At 56.5% G+C, this 21,300-nt stretch overlaps 1 protein-coding gene across 5 annotated transcripts in view; it reads right to left on the reverse strand.

Annotated features, from left to right (window-relative positions):
• Positions 1-329: 329 nt before the first annotated feature.
• Positions 330-21,300, reverse strand: part of LOC144947085 (neuroligin-4, X-linked-like) — a 175,720-nt gene continuing 154,749 nt past the window's right edge. For all 5 annotated transcript variants that reach the window (XM_078876272.1, XM_078876271.1, XM_078876273.1 and 2 more), the window contains 2 exons: positions 14,293-15,082; positions 330-5,312 (listed from right to left, as the gene is read on the reverse strand). In XM_078876272.1, coding sequence (XP_078732398.1) covers positions 4,412-5,312; positions 14,293-15,082 — 1,691 coding nt within the window. In that variant the 3' untranslated portion in view covers positions 330-4,411. The remainder of the gene's footprint in view (positions 5,313-14,292; positions 15,083-21,300) is intronic.

Consider the following 21,300-nt stretch of genomic DNA (forward strand, 5'->3'; position numbering starts at 1 on the left):
CGCCGCGGTCGATTGATCGGCAGGTCGCGTGCGGGGTGGGGTAAAGCGTGGGTTCTCCGAGCTCTTCCGACACGTCTGTACCGGCGAGGAAGAGTGGAGCAAACACCCTCCAGAGTTCGCTCTGGCTGAGGCCCTTCAGCCAGCAATGAAGTGCAGAGCAGCACCTAGACCTCTAGCCACGGAACCGACAGGATGAGCGCACGCCACATTCATTTTAGGCCCCGATTCTCGGTGCGGGTCTCCACCCCATGCGTGCGTGAATGAGGTTCATTTGGAGCCCTAATGCGGCTGCTGCTGCTGCTCGTTCACAGCGGGAAAAAACGAAATGACATAAAATCCAATATTCAAAATGTTGTTTTATTTGGGCGTCTAACTTAACAATGGTTTACTGAACTATTCAAAATCTAAACGCCTATGATAACACATATATGACAAATATGCATTTCCTGTTATCGTTTACAATATATTGGGAGAAAAAAAGTTCAGCATAAAACATTTCATTCCAACACAACAGTGCTTCTGCTCCCCCAGTGAGTGGCAGCACAACCCCGGCGCCTCCTCCACCTCTGGCTCAGCAGCAGGGAGAGCGGCGGTGGCGTTGCTGTGAGCACCAAGAGGCTGACACGTCAAGCACAACGTGGTTTCCTGCTGCTCAACGGAGCACCGGGACGGTGCTCATCTCCCGTTTACAGCCCTGTAAGGGGCAAGTCGTGGAAATTCCACATTCCTGTGGTGGGGTCGAGACCTTCAATAACACAACCGTTTTCGACTTCCCCACAGAAATGGTACTAATTTTATAGTCCCCGATGGGAGAGATGATGGGCGTTACCCCACCCCCCCAAACCAGGATTTGAACTCGCAACTTTCTCATCGCGAGCCGCTCGCTCTACCGCTGAGCCATCTGGTGGGATTTTTTTTTAAACAGAGAGGCCAACAATAAATGAAATGAGGCGCTGGCAAAAAACAACACAGGTTTGGTTAATGGCAAGGTTATGGTAATTGGGTGGGCTGGTACCCGTGGCTGCTTGGCTCTTGAGATAGGGGTAAGCGGTAGGACCAGTGATTGGCTGTTGAGCTGCACCCCAAAACCTGCTCACCTCTCCTCCCGACTGCAACGTGTGGCCTTTTTTTGGTTGCTGCCCACGTTTAATTTCAGGTGCTCACGGCACCAGCATCGCCCTCGTGTGGGCTAGGGGCGCCCGGGAGTGGCGGGGAGGCTCACGTCCGGCCCAAGCTCGGTACTGCCCTCGCACCCGGACGTGCAAGGAGGCCACGGCTTCGTTGGCGTGGGGGGTGGGGAGGACAAACATCGTGCGGCAGCTCAACGACGTCAAACAAGAGCTGAGGCGCCAATCGCCGTTTGAAGAAACAGTCGAGTTTGAACCCTGTTGACTTCGCGATAAACTAAGCTTATCATTTAACCCGAGGGGTGCCACTCCACAGACCGCGTGTGATAATTTACGACGCGGCGCTTCTATGCGATTGGCCTTCCCGTTTGCCAAATTACCGCGGCGCAGATGTGGCAACGATCAATTTGCCCCAGCGGTGTGTGCGGCCCAGCGTGGCGTCTCACGCCCCCCCCTCGCTCCGCTCTCTAGCTCCTGGTCGTCACGACCCGTATGGGCGTGGCCGTCAAAGGGATCAGTGCTTCGAAAAGCACTCCTTAAATATAATAAATAAATAACCCGACCGTGGGCTCTGTGCGGTGTCGGGTTTGTGTTGGATTCTGCAGGGAAGCGGCCCTAAGCTGCGTGCGAGGCGTCACCAAGTCTCCACGGGGACACGGGGAGAGCCATCGCTTTCTTGGCCACGACGCCCTCTGCCCTCTGCCCCCTGCAGTCTCTCAACAACTGCCTGGCCTCCACCATGCCTCGGGGCCTCACCGCTGCTCTCCGTGTTCCCCGCTGCCCCTCCGCTTGCCTCACCACTCCCCCAGCCCTTTCCTCACGAGCGTGACTCGTCGGGTTTTTTGTGCGCCACTCCAGGACCTCTGCCACTCCTTGCCAGGCCGTTTGTCAGCGCCACGGGCCGGGGGCAAAAATCAATGCATTCCCGTTTTTGTTCACCGAGCGAATCGTGAGACACGTCGCTGGAAATGCTGAAAACTGACAATGGCGTTTTGATCCGCCGTGTGTGGGAGGACAATGATAGTCTTGTGGTGACGAGCCTCATTGTGGCTACGGTTCTCACAAGAGGCTGATCGCGATAATAGTTTAACTACAAAATTGCACCGCTAATGTGTGGCGTATGCGCTAAACGATTCGCGCTCCGGCGGGGGCGGTAGACCGCCCCGTGACCTCGCTTCCTCAAAATCCTCATCTCTAATTTAAACCCCAAACGGAATCACGCAGCTGAGCCGCCCCCACCCCCCGCTCTTCCGAATGCCGGGAACAACAGCGCCAGTTCTTTTGGCAGTCGATTGCACAAGGAGCAGGGTGGCATGTGTGGGCCCCAGTGCATGTGGCCGCGGTGGCCTGACGCGAGCTGCGATGTGGAATCACTGCACCATGCTTGTGTGGGAGTGAGGAGTGATGTGGTTGCGATGGGCAGGGTGGTGAGGGGTCTCCCAGACTCCCAGGAACACCGCGAGGGCACGGGGAGCACTGGCCGGGCCGACGGGGAATGGAGGCCCCCCGTCTCCCCTTCTGTGGTTTGGATTCTGACTGCAAGGGGCCGAGGCTCAGAGTTGGGGCGGTAGCGGCCCCGATGAGTGGGGTGGGTGGCAGGGAAACGACAGCACGAGAGATGAGAAGACGAATAGGCTAGGGACGGGAGATGGTGTGATGAGCAGACAAGGGGATTGGGGAGATGGGGAAACAAATATAGAGGGGGAAATGGAGACGTGGGTCGAGGCAACAGAGAGAGATATTCATGCAGATGGAGGGATGGAATTGCATGGAAATATGGAGAATGGGAGATGGGATTCATAGGATATAAGGAGATGAACTAAGGGGCATCAGCTGTTTTTTGTAGACAGAACTGACAGCCCTCAAAGACAAGTTAAATCAATGAAAAGTTATAATCAAGCGTTAAAAAGTGCCCGTAATATTTGATTATCTTTCCCTTGGACTGTACACTGGTTTCCCACAATGCGTCACTGGAAAATGCACATACAGTGCACCGACTGCAACGTCGGCATAGCGAGAGCAGAAGCGGTGTGACGGGGGACGGGAGGTGGGTGATGGGTCGAGAATGGCTGGCGGCTGAACGAGCGGCGCTCTGCATTGCCCCGCGGAGGCTCGTCCGGGAGGCCGGCAGAGTGAGGCCGTGGCATCGCGTGCGCATCCTCGAGCCTCGGCGTCGCTGAGCGGCCACCGCGGCCACGCGTCCCGACCAGACGGGGGGATGTGGGGACCGTGCGCGCCTGCGCTCTCCTCAAAGCGACACGCGAGAGGTGGCAGGAGCCGCGCGGAGCTTCGAGCGGTGCCCCCCCTCCCTTGTTCCGCGGTACAAAACCGGCCGGTGGCAGCGGTGCCACGTCTGTACAGCGGGTCCGTGCGTCCTCGTAAAAATCCTCAAAGTGCGCCAGAACATAACCGTCGGTTTATATAGCGCGGTACACATGAGCGAGCAGAGAAAAACCCTCCGGGAGCGCGGGGACCAGCGAGGCCCACGCGGAGCCCACGCGAGGCCCACGTGGGCAAGTGGCCGTCGTGCCCGATGCGTGAGCGCTGGTCACGACCTCATGGCACCGCAACTCGCGGTGCGCGCGCCAGAGGCCACCGATTGTAGGGTTCGTGTGAAGCCTGCGTCGGGGTTCGCTTCTGTGCTTTTGTCACCACGGTCGTCGTCCGGAGCGATCTTCACTTCGTGGCTGCGCTTCTGTTAGAGCGAGCGAACAAGTGGGGTGACCTGGTCTTCACATGCCTGGATGGACGACCGTGCGCTAGATTTTATTAGTTCATCGCCCTGGTCAGCAGCCACTGAGAAGTCTGATTTGCAGCGTGTACCTCCTCCTCACCACCTCTTCACCGCCTTCTCACCGCACTCTGTTTGGTGTTTAAGGTACAGTTTCATCACGAGCCTCTTTCTCGTTTGGGGAAGAGTGAATACAAACTAAATGCGTGTGCGCACACACACACGCGCGCACATATAAAGAACCGAACTTGAACCACATCGTGTCCAGGTATCGTGAGCAGGGCCTCCGGTGGAGCCAGCCGACAGCCGATTGGTGGAGCGCCATGAACACCGCGCGCCGTGCAGTCCGCGGCCTGTCCTCACTGCGACCACCACTCTCGTCATTTTGCCCGGCACCCGCCGGCCGGCGCAAACCAGACACGAGTATAAAATCTACTTTGCTGGGGGGGTTTGCCGGTGGACCTTCGAACGAACTCACGCTTCCCGGGGGGGGTGGGGAGGGGGCGGGGGAGGGGGGGCACAGGTGGGCGAGCAGTGCCCGCGGAGGCTGGGGCTACACGCGCGTGGTGGAGTGCGAGTGCGGTAGCGTGCCGCTGTTGAGCCCCGCGAAGCTGTTGAAGGTGTGCATGGGCTGCATGTTGGGCATGGCTATGGAGCCGGGGATCATGGTGATGGTGTTGGGCGTCATGAGCGGGACGTCGTCGGGGGAGCGCCGCATGGCGAGCGCGTAGTCCGGGGGGCAGGGCGCGCCCACGGAGCCCCGCAGGCCGTCGTGACCGAAGGCGAACTCGCACTCGTGGCCCTGCTCGGCGCGCTTCATCTGCAGCGACATGATCTCCTCCTCCTGGGTGTGCGCCACCTCGCCCGCGTTGCCCGCCGTGCCCACGCTGCGCTCGGGGCTCTGCCGGCGGTACGCGCCGTGCCGGCTCTTGTCCTTGCGGTAGTAGAGCGCGGCGAAGGCCAGCACGTTGAGGAAGAGCAGCGAGGCGCCCACGGCGATGGTGACGCTCAGCTCCGTCGAGTAGTCCCGTTGCTCCTCCACGAGCGCGTCCGAGTCTTCCGGCGTCCTCGGGTTCTGCCATTCGCCCTTGGGGGGCCGCCCCCCCAACGGGTCGGAGGCCGAGAACGGCCGCTTGGTGGCCGCCCAGCCCTTGCTGCCGGGGGACCTCCGCGGAGGGCCCGCCGCTGCCGACGGCGCCGTGGCGTCGTAGGGCGGCGCCTTGGTGGTGGTGCTCGTGTACTGGAACACGTCGTGCAGGTTGTGCAGGTGTGGCACCAGTTCGAGCCAGAAGGCCACCTTGGTGGCGCGGTAGTGCTCGCGCATGCGCGGCTTGAGGCCGATGTGCAGGTAGTGCTGGTCACGGGGGTTGTACTTGGACCAGGCCACTTCCTCGAAGCGGTTCGGCTTCGTGTGGATGAACTTGGTGTCCTGCGGCACTGGCTGATTGGGGTCCCTGCGCAACGAGAGGGAGGAGCAGCAGACGGGGCGTTAGAACCGAGGGGCGCGCGGCCACACATCGACCGTGGACGCAGGGCACCATTTCAGACGGGTCGGTGACACGGAAAATATATCTGCACCCAGCAACCACGTCAGCTACCCCGATTGTCACAACTCTGGCTACCAATTCCGTTGCCTGCTCAAGTCTACGGGCTCCCCGACACGAGCTGAGTGAGAACTCAAACCCTGCTTGGGCATCTCTCGCAGCCAAATCACCGTTGAACGCATTCGACCTTGTCAAATCACAGAAGCTCAGCGGCGGTCGAGCACGATTCGTGCTTGGACGGGCGACCTCTTGGGATTTCCAGGTGTTGTAGGCGAGGGGATGTGAGGTGGTCCACACGTGGATGTGCCGAGTGTCACGCTCTCAGACGCGGTGGTTATCTCTGGGCATGCTGGTTAACTCCCGCATGCCAAATGTTCATTAGTAGAGTTGGACAAACATCCCAAAACATTGGGATGGTTTGTGATGTTTTCGAACTCTGAGGCTTTGCGCAATAAATAAATGGCATTATCCACTCCTATATTTAAAACCTACTCCTTCCTATTGAGTTTGAATGGAGTATTGGAGTCACTGCTCAGTATTTAAGAGTATTTCGCTGCTATAAAAAAAAATGACGTGAAAAAACGCTTTATTGGGCTATCATTTCTGGCCAGGTCGCTTCTGAAAAATATATGGACATAGCACTGTGGACCTTACCGGATAAAATAAAACGTCAGTTTTAATTCGTAGTTATGATATGGAATTTCTTGTAAACTATACCACGTAACACAGTGTCTGGCTGGAAATTAAGTGCTTATTAATGATTTAAAACAATCTATGCTGCAACCATCCATCCAGCACCTGCACACGAGCCAATGTCATGCCTCCTCTCTGCGGCGAACGAACATCTCAGGCGCGGCACATCCTTCGGTCGCCACTCTTGTAGCCGGGGCACACGGTGGAGCGGCAGCCAAACGAGTGGCAGCTTCGTGACCCCCAGCGACTTTTACTCCTCAACAGGGGCACCCACCCATCCGCTTTCAACGACGTGTTGCGGTGCGTGCGGTCCCAGCTGATGCGGGGGCCATGGGGCTCTGTCTCTGATGGCTCCTCGCTCGGCCGAACGTTTCAATCAGGGAAATGCGGCGCGTCTTTGCGGTGGCCTCGCTCAGGATTTACTGCGCCGCTCTGCCTCCCTCCCTTGCACGACTTAGGCTCCGCATCTCTTTTAATTATTAATTCACTCAACCCTTGGCTCCAACCTTTACGCCACATTTGAATGGGAGAGATTTATAGGGGACTCTAGCACGGCGCAGAAAGAAAAAAAACACCCAGGCTCCGTCACTTAAAATGCAGCTCCTGCCCCAGTGTCCCAAGCCTCCTGCGTCCCTGTGTCCCTGTTCGCCATACCCACCCATGTTTCTGTACGCTCATGCCTCTGTGCCCCCATGCCAGCTGTCTTTGTGTCCCCATCTCTCTGCACCCCCATCACATCCGCACTCTCCCGTGTCTCTGACCCCTGAACCTCGCTCCCCTAACCCCAGGCCCTAAGCCCTCCCACATTCCCGTGCCTTCATGCCAAGTGAGGTGCCCACCGGTCTGAACTCCGTGGCGTGTGCCAACACCACCAGGAGCGGCAGCAACGTGGGCAAATCACAGTGGTTAGCGGTCTGTCCAGAAAATATATCCACACCCGGCACACCACATCCAAGGTACTTCTATTGGTCATGTGCCACTCATTCCAGTTTAACAGCGACTCGGAGGATATTAAGTGAGAAAGCGAATGTAACTGGTAAATTCTTCACTTGATAGTTAGAAAATAATTCATAGCCCTCACCTGTGACCTAATCACCTGGGATGCACCCCACCTCATCAGATCTCGGAAGCTAAGCAGCTTTGAGCCTGGACAGTGCTTAGATGGGCGACCACCATGCACGGAAAACAGCACTGCATAATCCATCATTGTACTTTACGACGATCTCACACAACGATCATTGCATTCACCAACTCGCACTGGCCAGCGTGATGAAGTATGGTCAAATAGCTGTCATGAACCGTACGGCATTGGGGAGGCCATCAGCAGATTGACAATAGGGGCCATGTCTTCTGAAGGGACACTCGCAAGAGGAGCTGCGAACGTGATAGAGACGCCGTGAATAGCAATGCATCGCATATATTCACAAATTGAAAATGCAGTAGACTCCCTGCAGGCTATTTACTCTTACTAATGGTTATAGCAAATTATAAAAAAAAAACGCACTGTATTTGCTATCGAAATAAGGGGGGCGAGGATTACGTAAGAAATGATGGTGAAGGCAGCGCTTTCATAACTCTCTGATACTTTTTGGCTTAATGACGATGGAGCAATTATCATCGCGAGCAAAGTCCATTTCCCGTGGCAGGTTGAAGAAATAATCATCATTAGGGCGACGTTATTGAGACAAATAGTGCCAGGGTTTACTCAGGAACCCCACAACACGCGCCGTGTCCTCGTAAATTATAAACGGGTGCCACGGCGACGTTCAAGAGTCACAGCCGACAGACTCCCGCTCACGGAGCCACCGCCAGAGCGCGGCTTCATCCATCATGGGCAGACCCAGCGCTCACGCCCCGCAGAGCCCAGTGTGCTGGGCAACACCTCGTGCTCGCCAGTGTGGTGAAGTATCTATCGTGTGCCACTCGGTGAGGCCGCACTGCTGCCGTCCCGGTGAGGACAGCGCAACAGGGTGTGCCCTTGTGTGGACAGGGCCACTCTGGGTTTACTGGAGGCCAAGGGGTGGGGGCCCTCTGTTGTGTGAGGCACCGAGAAAAGTTGCCTCCTTTTTGCCCAGGCCACGCTCGTCATGGAGACGAGGCTCTGGCTCCTCCGCAACGGCGACCATGGCTGAAAACAATCCTCCACACATCCAATCACCTTCCTCTTGACAGCGGCATGACGCTGAACGCACAGAGAAGGGCGGCCCCGAATATTTATGCCACGCGGGCCCCCGTAGCCCGTAGCCCCGGAGATTGCACTACAAAAACCCAGCCCCATTTGGCATTCGCTGCCGTCCATCCACTGCTTTGAGATTTCGTTCGGACGGTCGGGGATGAAGAGAACTTTCCACAAGTGTTAATTTCAGGTTGAATCGTTCTCAAGTAGAGAAGACACGGGTCCATCACGAGAGATGGGGAGAGGCTACAAATTACCATCGTTCATCTGCAATGCCGTTGATGAAGCACGCGAGAGCGACTGCCTGCGGTTCCACTCCCAGCCAATCCACCCACGGCACCACGGAACCCCACGCACAGCGCACCAATTAACCTCGCTTTGAGGAGCGCAAGCGCTCGCCGTGGTCGGGAACATTTCCGAGGTGGCGGGGCTTCGTCTCAGCCGAGAGGCTCGAAGGGAAGTGAGGCCAGGCTTCCTGGGGGTGAGCGGGGGTGAGGGGTGGTGAGCGGTGGTGAGGTGTGACACACACCGTGCGTCACAGCCCGTGCGTCATGCCTCCTAATTGCTGCCACTGCCGTGGGCTGTGTTCTACCACAGGAGGCGTCGCAGCGCTCTGTAACCGAACGTTATGAGACACGCGGTGCGGAACCGATTCCCAACGTTACAGAGACACAGAGGAGCGCAGCTCAAACTGTCTCGCGACAACGATGGAGCGTGCGTTGGCACCCCCGTGGGAGAGATGGGGACCTGTTCCGCAATCACTCCGTGGTGGCGTCGTCGTCACGGGAGGGGAATGTAATCCTGAGCCGATGCTCTTCACCTGTGACCTCGTCACAGAGCCAGCAAGCGCTTGGATAGCCGTGTGCAGCAGAGTCGTGACACTCGTGCCTTGTAGCCAAGCAGCGCCCGGGTTCGATTCCTGACTCGTGCGCCTTTCTGCACGATGTGTGGATGCTCTCCCCCCGTTCTGCATGGGTTTTCTCCGGTTTCTCGGGTTTCCTCTCACAGCTTAAATGAAAACCATAGAATTTAACTGCAAATTTGCCAAAAAAAAAAAACCATCCCAATGCTGAAAAAAGACCTGTACATTACTCAATTGGGATTTCAGATAGCAGCAACTGACTGCGAAAACTTGGCAAGCCTCTCCCAACAAAGATCCCCCGAGGCTCAGTGAGGCTCTGCTGGGTAAACAAAACAACGAAATGGGTGGTCCTGCCCGGTGCCGTCGGTACACCCAACAACAGGACTGGTGGATTTCCAGAGGATAGGAGTTGCCCGAAGCTCTGATCACTGACACACACGGTCCGTGTTGTGATAGATTCCACACAAGCAACGATTTACTTTCCCAGCAATTTGGTAAATGATGGGGTCGCGATTCGACGTATGAATGACATTGCAATCTCATCTGTATCCTTTTACATCTTTACATTGCATTTGTACAGTTCTTTCAGCTGGTTAATTCGACTAAATGTAACTTCAGCACGCCACGCATATATATTCTCATGCAATTTGTGAAAATTGTAAATAATCGATTCTCGCGCGCACCGTCCTATGAGTGTATCGCGAGAATCAATCTCAGTTGATGAATCGAGGCATCAATGCAAGCCTAATGGATGGCCATGCGTCATCGGCTAACGACCGTCGCAACCTCTCCAGCCACCACCAGCCCACGTTGCTCAGAGTGAGCGGCTCGCAATTGGATGGTCTTGAGTTCGGCTCCTGCTTCGGGGTTGACTCAGCTCATCATCATCATCATCCCTACGCGGTTGATCAAATACAAGCAACCGCGTTGTGGAGAAGTCAACAGTGGTTTCCCTCTAGATATACTGGTCCCCGTCATGGGATTGTTGAATTTTCACCACTGGCTCAGGGCTGTAAGCAGTGGATGAGTACCAATGCATCAACGCTCATTTGAGCAGGAATCACTCGGACTTGGGAGGGCTGCGGTGTAACAATCCGGACATCAGCTCTGGGGGATCAACGCCTCCACTGTGGTTCACGCACCACAAGCATCCACGGTTCCGCTTCACTCACAGTGTGTTCACTCACCACAGGACAGCTCACAACAACACACCCACCCACTCACCTACCTACCCACTCACTCACCTACCCACTCACCCATCCACTCACTTACCCACTTACTCACTCATCCACCTACCCACCTAACCACTCACCTACCCACTCATATACCTACCCACCCACTCACCACTCACCCACCCATTGACCCACTTACCACACTGCAGGTCACCTCCCTTCTCTCTCGCTCTCTGCTTTCCTCTCTCACATCGCCCCACTTAGGAATTCCCTCCCATCGTCTAATTTTTCCAATCTCTGTAAACGACCTCACTCAATTCAACAAAACGCGTTGCACTCTTATCTGTTACAGCTTTCAAATTGCAGTCGGTTGCTGTCCGCTTGGCGTTTGTTTTGCCTTTGGGCCTGTTGCTCAGCAATCGCGTTTAACGCGAGAATGCGCACAGCAGTGAGGGTGGTACCAGAATAGAGAGAGTCAGGCCGGGCGCGGTGGTCGGGCGAGCCCCGGGTACCGGCGCGAGGGAGATAGCGTCCCCAAGTGACATTTGAGCCACAATGGCACGCGTCGCTGACATTTCCACCGTTCTACCGGATTATCGCCGCTCATGCCGCAGACATGCGGCACTACATGCGGGCGTCATGGTGAGCCGCCATCACCACAGAGCGATCGTCTCCGCTCGGCAGCGCAGCACGCTCGGCAAGGGCCTCGGTGCGAGGAATACAATCGCCGGCCCTCACTCTCTAGTTTTAGGCCGGGGAGCCCAAGTCCCTCCGGTACACCGGCCCCAGTGTAGTTGCCCTGCCTGCACACTCGACGGCTACGCCACTGCCACCAACCCTCCCCTCTCATCACACGAGTCAACCATGGGTGCTTACCACGAGGGCACCACGTGGGAGCTACCGAAAGTGAAACATCTCGGACCGCGGTCCCAGAAGTGATCCTGCTTGGGCTCCCCTTTGACCACATCATCCAAAATGTGTCTGATTTATACCAGGCTCAGAAGCTAAGCGGAATTGAACCTGGTTCGTACTTGGATCAGTGGCTGGCAGGGAATACCAGGTGTTGTAGGCTGCGAGGTGGCCAGGAGCACAGCGACGCATCCCTGAATCTCTGTGGGCAGGAGCTTTATCTGTTGCCCGCTCGTATGACATGGGGGTTTTTCCGTGTGCTCGGGCTTCCTCCTACATGGCAAACTAATGCACTTTATTTACCAAGGAGAGACTCGGCGAGGCTCTCCTGGGTGATTAAAGTACATGAGTTTTGTTACTTGGTATTGAGATGGCTTAGCTCACCCATTACAGCCACAAACACCTCCGCCGCCGACTTTCATCTGCAGAGAGTGAGAGCCTCATTCGCCTCCCTTCTCCGCGTGTTATTTTCGTGCCACGACAAAGCCATCTGTGGCCTATAGGCCATGCCATTCAGTGTAACCTTTGTGTTCAATAGGACACGTTGGGGGTGGGGAGGGGTGGCAGGGCACAAAAGCCACGGTCGCTGCATCGCAGGTACTGGGAAGCGGCATGTCCATTCGGTGGTGCGCCACTGGGCTAACGATAAGACTCATCATGCGTGCCGTCGTCCGCCAAACAAACGCCCCGAAATACTAATCCCATCACCCCATTTGCTGATAGCAGAGGCTTTAAACTTTTTTTCCATGAGAGTTTTAACTTCGGGAATTACTCGATTTTCTTTTTAAATAAATTCGTCTGGCGCCGCAGCTGCGATCTGTTAAGGGCCATCCCTCGGAAGGGTACAAATGCCGCAGCGCTGATGCTGTTAAACGTCTCGGCGATGCTCGGCGTGCCAGCGCAAGAAGGAAGGTCCACCTGTGGCTGTGGGAGGCAAGGGGCCACTCGCCGGTCGGAGTGGGCCGCCCCTACACCGCGCCGTGGAAACCCAGGACAGGTTACGACACTCACCTTCGTTTTGCCCCATATCAGGGGTGGTGAATCTGCCCCTATCCATAGTCTTCTCTGCAGCCCCTGATTTATCCACAACACTCCTATCATCTTTTTTTCAGGGATAAGAATAGCATGGAGAATAAATCCCGTTATCCGCGTTCTTCTAGGGGTAACAGAAGCACCCGACAGTGGTCGCGACGTTCAATCCATCTGCCATGAACATTCGTGGCTCAGAAGAATTGCCCCTAACTGGTACAAAATTAACTGTAGCACGACATCTGGACCCTCCGGCCCACGGGCTCCGGTGCAGTTGCTCCGCCTGCGCTCTCAATAACCACAGCCAGATCCGTCCCTAGGGTATGGCGAAATGGAGCGGCCACCCCGGGGCCCTTTGGACGGGTCCGACTACAGCAGTGGCAGAAGCCGCGGCGCAGGGAGGGGGGGCCGCGGCTCTCACTCCACGGGGAGGGGACGGCTTTCGCATGAGCGCTCGCGCGCCCGCGGGCGGCCGAATCGGGTGAGCGGCCTCCAGCCGACCGCGCTCCCGGGGCCGCGGCGAGGCCCTCTCTGCTCGGCACCGCCGCGCCGCTCGGTAAGCGAGCGGCTCGACGGAAGTTTGACAAACGACCGGCGACCTGCAGCTCTCGGGCAATAAATCTCCGCCTTCACGGCCCGCGTCTCGCCGTGGCCGGCGGTGATTTACAACCACGGCCGCTGGCGGTGGTCACGTGAGCTGGGAGAGAGAGAGAGAGAGGCCTCCTCTCCTGTGGATGGCAGAGACGATGGCGCAGCGCATTGCGGCTCCACGCCACAATTAACGCATCGGGTTGTGCATCGTGTGCATGGTACGGGTTAGTGCGTCAGGCGGCAGTGCATCACTGCATATCCGATTAGCACGGTTGGCTATGTACGGTGCGAAATAAGTTTAACATACATACAGAGGGCTTGGGTTCTAATCCCGACTTGGGTGCCTTTAAAGTGTGGAGTTTGTACATTGTCACTATGTTCTGCATGGGTTTTGGGATCTGCATGGCATAAATACAAGTTAATTCATTCTTCCGCATTCTCCAGTTTCCTCCCATAACTAAAAACGCACACAGTGTAACGGGTATCGGCCAAAACATCCCAATGATGAAAGAAATCCATCTGAAAATTACTCAACTGGGATCACACATTAACAACATTGCCCCTACTCAAAAAATCTGGCAGGACCCTCACTGAGTCTTGAGACTCAGTGAGGCTTTTCTGGATAAACAACAAAAGTAATAATAATAACATTGCAATGAGTTGGCAAATGGTACATGGAATGTGTCACACTATCCCCAGAGTACCCTCTTTAAATTAGCTCTGCCCTGTCACCTTTAGAAAAAACAACACGGATTACATTTTCATAATGTAACAAAAACAGCTTCTCTGCTTTGGTGTTCTGGCTGCCAGACGCTTCGTTTTCGGAGAGGGGTAGCGGGTGGGTAGTTGAACTCCCCCCCCCTCCCCGAGCCCCCTTGCCTACCCAGCACGGGCGGCGGGACGAGGGCACCAGTAGTGGCAGCAGGAGGGCTGGGCAGTGGCCGAGCGTGGGCCCTGGCTTGCGGGTAATGGGACGGAAACCCCAGGGCATGGCCCATGCCACCCAGCTACGCCACACGAGGACACGGAGCCAAAGCGGCGATTTCGTCACGAGGTCTAGTGCGGATTTGACGAGGGGTAATATGTTGTCAACGTGACTAGCGACTGCATCGCACGACGCTCCGGGACGAGGGAACTCCGTTTTTTTAAATTGAGGGGCGATCCCAGGCGCGTGCGGCGCATCCTGTAACCAGTTCACTACGAGCGAGACTCAACGGAATTGTCTCGTGACACGAATAACACTGCAGACCGCGTCTGAAAAGCACAGCACGTTCGCGGTAGCATTTGTGCTATAAAAACGGCGTAAATACCAAGTGTACTTAATTATAATGAACGAGCATGATTATGAATTAAATGATGAGAGGTGGGTGCCTATCTCGTGGCATCGAACGGGAGGCGGTCGACCTTCACTCAACACGGGGGGGGGGGGGGGGGGCGAAGGGGGAGGGGCTTCCTCACCCAGTCTTTGCGAAGTTGGTCCAGTAGGTCATGACAACGGCGCTCAGCATGACGTCGTTCTTGGAGAAGTTGCAGGGGAAAAGCTCCGTGGGGCCCACCATGGGCACGCCGAACACGTACGGGATCTCGTCGCCGTGCGCCGCGTCCGCCCACGCGGGCTTCATCTCGCTCTGGCAGTGGTGGTAGAAGGCGTAGAAGTAGGTGGGCGAGCCGTACTGTGCATGCAGGTCGGCCGTGGCGACGGCTGGTGCGACCCACTGGTGGTCCGTGAAGAGGGCCACCAGCGTCTTGCGGCGCGTCTCCGCGTTGTCGCGGTCCGCCCAGTCGGTGTACATGAACTTGATGGTGGCCCGCAGCTCGTCCTTGCCCTCCGGGTAACCGTAGAGGTTGTCCACGAAGTTGGAGACCACGTAGTCGAAGTCATTGGCCGCGACGCCGTCCTCGCCGTCCACGATGTCCTCCACGAACTTGAAGCCCTCGCCCTGGTTGATGCCGAGCATCACGTCGTAGTTGAGGAACTCGCCCTGCTCCATGAGGATCTGCGGGTCGTCGGGGATGACGTCGCCGTCGATGACGGGCCCGAAAGCCACGTGGTAGCGCACGGGCGTGATCTCCTGCGCCACCAGCTCGTGGAAGGAGCGCGAGCGGAGGCACTCCACCAGGTCGTGCGTGTCCAGCCGGTTGCACGTGACCTTCTCGGCCAGCATGCGCGTGTACTTGATGGGTTGGTAGTTGAAGGCCCAGGACGAGAGCGCCGTGCCGCTCTGGGTCACCGCTCGCTGGAAGAGTCCTGCGGATGCAGAGAGGCGAGCGGGGTATGGGTGGAACCGCACGCTTATGCAGTAGCGGCAGCAGACTGGTCGCGAGAACCGGGCGAGAACCGGGAGCCCGGCGGCCCGTTGCGTGCAACACCTCGAGTGAACGTCTCCGCCTCCCCCCCCCCGACTCGATGCCAATTCAGCAGCTGTGGCGGAGATGAAGTTCTCGAGTTGTTTACGCAACCGACCCCTGGGTCTCGCAGACAAACGGGCGCATGCGCAGGCCGCGTGACACAGCAGGCCACACGAGGAAGGACAATTACAATTTATATTCACATTTTCAAATCGCAAAGCTCGTTAAAGCACGTAAGGTACATTTATATATTTTTATTCATTTCACAATTGGGATATAGACGTTGCTACAATCTTACAGACCCACGAGTTGTTTTGTGCAGTGTTCCATTGCTAAAGTTCACAAAGTGATACAGAATTTAAGACGGGAAATTGCAATGGTAGCAAGGGCGGCCTTGGCACGAGGAGGCATGACACGCGACTGTCTTATTCCTGCCACTGTTTAGGCACCTCGTCTCAAGCCTGTAATGTAAGCGGATCGATACCCCCAGTGACATCGGTCAAAGGGCAAATCACAAAAACCGTTAACATCACCAACTCGACATTTGCATCAGTGCTGGGACAATGGCTACAGAATCACTCAACAAAATCTATTCCTGCCCACAGTGGCCTGAGGGCATAGGGCCCAACGACGCGGACCGTGGGAGTGTCAGTCAGAGTGGGGCGTGGGAGTAACGGTCAGAGTGGGGCGTGGGAGTGGCAGTCAAAGTGGAGTGTGGGAGTGTCGGTCAGAGTGGGGCGTGGGAGTGACGGTCAGAGTGGGGTGTAGGAGTGTCAGTCAGAGTGGGGCGTGGGAGTGACGGTCAGAGTGGGGTGTGGGAGTGTCAGTCAGAGTGGGGCGTGGGAGTGTCAGTCAGAGTGGGGCATGGGAGTGATGGTCAGAGTGGGGCGTGGGAGTGTCAGTCAGAGTGGGGCGTGGGAGTGACGGTCAGAGTGGGGTGTAGGAGTGTCAGTCAGAGTGGGGCATGGGAGTGATGGTCAGAGTGGGGCGTGGGAGTGACGGTCAGAGTGGGGCGTGGGAGTGACGGTCAGAGTGGGGCGTGGGAGTGTCAGTCAGAGTGGGGCGTGGGAGTGTCAGTCAGAGTGGGGCATGGGAGTGTCGGTCAGAGTGGGGCGTGGGAGTGATGGTCAGAGTGGGGCGTGGGAGTGTCGGTCAGAGTGGGGCGTGGGAGTGACGGTCAGAGTGGGGCGTGGGAGTGTCAGTCAGAGTGGGGCGTGGGAGTGTCAGTCAGAGTGGGGCATGGGAGTGTCGGTCAGAGTGGGGCGTGGGAGTGATGGTCAGAGTGGGGCGTGGGAGTGATGGTCAGAGTGGGGCGTGGGAGTGTCAGTCAGAGTGGGGCGTGGGAGTGACGGTCAGAGTGGGGCGTAGGAGTGTCAGTCAGAGCGGGGTGTGGGAGTGTCAGTCAGAGTGGGGCGTGGGAGTGTCGGTCAGAGTGGGACGTGGGAGTGACGGTCAGAGTGGGGCGTGGGAGTGACGGTCAGAGTGGCGCGTGGGAGTGATGGTCAGAGTGGGGCGTGGGAGTGACGGTCAAAGTGGGGCGTGGGAGTGTCGGTCAGAGTGGGGCGTGGGAGTGATGGTCAGAGTGGGGCGTGGGAGTGTCAGTCAGAGTGGGGCGTGGGAGTGTCGGTCAGAGTGGGGCTTGGGAGTGACGGTCGGAGTGGGGCGTGGGAGTGTCAGTCAGAGTGGGGCGTGGGAGTGTCGGTCAGAGTGGGGCGTGGGAGTGTCGGTCGGAGTGGGGCGTGGGAATGACGGTCAGAGTGGGGCGTGGGAGTGTCAGTCAGAGTGGGGCGTGGGAGTGTCGGTCAGAGTGGGGCGTGGGAGTGACGGTCAGAGTGGGGCGTGGGAGTGATGGTCAGAGTGGGGCGTGGGAGTGTCAGTCAGAGTGGGGCGTGGGAGTGTCGGTCGGAGTGGGGCGTGGGAGTGACGGTCAGAGTGGGGCGTGGGAGTGTCAGTCAGAGTGGGGCGTGGGAGTGTCAGTCAGAGTGGGGCGTGGGAGTGTTTTGGTCAGAGTGGGGCGTGGGAGTGACGGTCAGAGTGGGGCGTGGGAGTGTCGGTCAGAGTGGGGCGTGGGAGTGTCGGTCGGAGTGGGGCGTGGGAGTGATGATCAGAGTGGGGCGTGGGAGTGTCAGTCAGAGTGGGGCGTGGGAGTGTCGGTCGGAGTGGGGCGTGGGAGTGTCAGTCAGAGTGGGGCGTGGGAGTGTCAGTCAGAGTGGGGCGTGGGAGTGTCAGTCAGAGTGGGGCGTGGGAGTGTCGGTCAGAGTGGGGCGTGGGAGTATCGGTCAGAGTGGGGCGTGGGAGTATCGGTCAGAGTGGGACGTGGGAGTGTTTTGTTCAGAGTGGGGCGTGGGAGTGTTTTGGTCAGAGTGGGGCGTGGGAATGACGGTCAGAGTGGGGCGTGGGAGTATCGGTCAGAGTGGGGCGTGGGAGTGTCGGTCAGAGTGGGGCGTGGGAGTGTTTTGGTCAGAGTGGGGCGTGGGAGTGTTTTGGTCAGAGTGGGGCGTGGGAGTGGTTTGGTCAGAGTGGGGCGTGGGAGTGTCGGCTGCAGTGGGGCGTGGGAGTGTTTTGGTCAGAGTGGGGCGTGGGAGTGTCAGTCAGAGTGGGGTGTGGGAGTGTTTTGGTCAGAGTGGGGCGTGGGAGTGTCAGCTGGAGTGGAGCGTGGGAGTGTTTTGGTCAGAGTGGGGCGTGGGAGTGTTTTGGTCAGAGTGGGGCGTGGGAGTGTTTTGGTCAGAGTGGGGCGTGGGAGTGTTTTGGTCAGAGTGGGGCGTGGGAGTGTTTTGGTCAGAGTGGGGCGTGGGAGTGACGGTCGGAGTGGGGCGTGGGAGTGTCGGTCGGACCTCGCCTACGTGAGGCAAAATTGACACGCGGTATGGGAGTCGTCGCAAGAAGAGAGGTGGGGAAGACCTTCCACAGGTTCTTCCTGTCTCGTGATGACCAACATGTCATAACGTTTAGCCTATGTACCCAGGAAACAACACTGAGTCTTGCAGTGGGATGTGTGCTCAACACCAATTATGTTGTTTTAAGCTATGGGAAAACAACTGGGGAACCCAGGAATAAACCCACGCAGAACTGGGAGAGAAAATACAAACCCCGAGTGGGGAATCGAACCCAGGTCCTTCTTGCTGTGCGGCAGGAGTGTAACCACTGCGGGACCACCTGGCAGCCGTCAAAGACCAGCAGCTACTCTGCCTACCTGGGCCACCTGCTTATGCACAACAGCCGCTCCATGGCACCTCTATGCGTTCACCCACCTGCCCTCCCTTGCGTTTACACGACAGTACAGAACAACCGTTTCAGAAAATAACGGCGTTTCGCTTGCAGTCCATGGCTGGTTTCCAGCCAGTCTGTTCAAATGGAGCCATCAAGCACCACAGCAGATTGCTGGTTGATCCTCTGCAGGAATTTAGCAATGCAAAAAAGTTCACAGTACAACGTTGCAATGAATGATTCATTTGGGTATTGTGCATGAAACAATACCACGCGGCCTTAGAGCTTTATCAATATTGCTGTGAAGTTAATAGAGAAGCTGCCGGAGAAATTTGGGCACCAAATTAATGAACATTATCAAGCCCTTTGCAAACATAATTGGCTGCCACTTAATACAGGCATGGCAATTATTTATTGAAATTATCCTTTTAACTCGGCAGTTTTCTTTTTCGTAACTTACTAATAAAAACAGTAATTAACCATCATTGTTTGTAATACACTAATTAAAAATTAAAGATTTTTTTCCTCAATTCTTCATTTTGATAAATGTTTCAGTGCACGGCACGAGGCGGGCGATGTCTTTTAAAACGCGATTACGCTCTCCCCACTCGGCGTTCCAGACGCTCGCTCGGTAAAGCACGTGACCGGCACGGCTGGCGAGCGGTCGCGGGCACATAGCACCCACCCCGGTAGCCACGGGCACGGAGCTGCTGGGAGCGCAGACCGACGGAGTCCCGCACCGTCCGCGTGCTCGCCGACAATCTGCGTACCCACCCTGGTTATAGAGTTGTACTCGTGTTTAAAGTGCCTAATCCTGAGCTTTATCCCAAAAAGAAGTGCTTGTAATCCACCCAAAACGGTTTAACGTGTGGTAATCCTCCCTCTATAAAGAGGCGCGCAAATGCGGCGGGGGGATCGCGCGTCTCGCGGTGCTGCGCGGGATGGATCGGCTGGGTCTCGTCGTGGCGGCTGGGTCAGGCCCTCCTCGCTTGACGCTACAAAACCCGCGCGCTTCGGAGCCATCCGACACGGCACGGCGACACGGAACTCGCGTCTCTCTGCAGTGAAAACGGCGGCGGCTGTGCGCGCGAGACGGCGCGACGTTGGACGAAGGCGTGCCCAGGGAGCTGTTTGCGCTCCACCAAAGGGCCCGCGGTGCATTTGGGGCAGGATGGTTTGGTGGGCGCGCCGGTGCATCGAGAGGAAGGGGTCTCGTTGGGCAATCGATACGTATGTTTGACAAATATCCTTGTCTGTTTATATCCTAGTGTAATCATCACCCTAATTCCATTTTAATGTTTATTTAACCTAATTGTACTATGAACAGTTTAGAATGTCATTTATCTTGTCGACTTTCACGACGGGAAATTAGATTTATTGAATATTTTGTTATGCTTGCGCAGTATTTTCGATTTTTTTCCCCTGTAACGTGGTTGTTCTTGATCTGATTTCTATTTGCTTCATTACTGTACTTGGTGTTGTAACTTTGTTCGTTTCGGTGACCCATGTCGGACACTCTAGCAAATGAAACTCTATCCTGGTCTCTGCGAGCGATCATCTGGCGACACACAACGAACTCGAGTATGGAGCCGGATGTTGCTGAGCGAGATGCGTCGACGGGGTTCTGTTTTAATCCCACGTGACCCCCGTGCATGACTCTCGCTGGACATGCGGTGGCGCACGGAGGCAACGGCGCCTCACGACCGCGCGGAGCAGCCGCGATGCGCCGACCCCCCCCCCCCCCCCCCGTGACCTCTCCGACGAAACAATGCGAATTTTATTTGCTCGCAGCCGCGGTGGCGCGCGCAAGGGTAGCTGTGACACGCGGCCCTGCTACGCATCTGTGACGGTGCAATCCAGTTGCATGTTCCCTTCCTGGGATGATGCATTATTCGCAACTGACTCAGGACACATATAGCCCACGATATGGATTTCTTAAATACACCTTTATCCACTGCAATTTCTCATTTTGAATTCTGTTCCGTGACATACGTCGTGGAATAATGCATTTCCAAGTTAATATATTTCTTTGCAGAAGCCGGCCTAGGGGTGGTTGTTAAACAGCAGACGCGGTGATATTATTTGCCGATCGACACCCGCAAGGGAACTGCACGGTACGCGCGGTCCCGTGGCTAGGCGGTGACGCACGGAGCCGGCGTTGTCGCCACGGCGAGGTGGCTTCAATTACGGCGCTCGCCGCGTCCGATTAATGCTGAAAAATCACCCCCCCCTCCGCTCTGCGGCAATCAGCCGCGCGGGCCCGCGGCGGAGAGGGCCTTCGCGGGGGCATCGTTAGCCGAGCCGCTCCGAATGTCAAATTGCGTTTCCGGGATATGAATCACGAGTTCTAAATAACGGCGGCGGCGGCGTGGTCCATGCGCGTGTGAGAGAGGGCAGGCGAACCCCATCGGCCCCTGGCTGATTCATGGCCACGTCTCATCACTTTCGTCCGTGATATTTAAATATGGTGTTAAAGCCCCCTCGAATTTAAACGAGAATCTTTTGAAAAGGTTCTCCAGCACATATTTTCAAAACGTAAAATCTAAGCGACTCGGCTCGTCCCTACTGCTCCCGAGGGAAGGGACCGCCTCGGGAGAGTGACAACGCCAGAAGCCGCGGCCTGGAGGCAGGGCCAGAAGCCACGGCCTGGACTCAGGGCCGGATTAAGGCACGGGACTTTAGGGGCTGCAAGCCCAGGGGCCTCCGCCAGCTGGAGGGCCTCCAGGGATTAAGTGAAAAGTAATTTAATTTGTGAATGCTGAATATTATTTGTTGTTAGCCTTGTATAAATAAATTGTATTTTTCTTTAACTTTGTTTTCCTTTTGAAAATATTACTGGGGGCCTCAACAGTACCTGTAGCCCCAGGGCCTACAAAAATCTTAATCCGACCCTGCCTGGAGGCTGCACTC

The sequence above is a fragment of the Lampetra fluviatilis genome, chromosome 43, assembly GCF_964198595.1.
Source record: "Lampetra fluviatilis chromosome 43, kcLamFluv1.1, whole genome shotgun sequence".
In the NCBI taxonomy this organism is placed as follows: Eukaryota; Metazoa; Chordata; class Hyperoartia; order Petromyzontiformes; family Petromyzontidae; genus Lampetra; species Lampetra fluviatilis.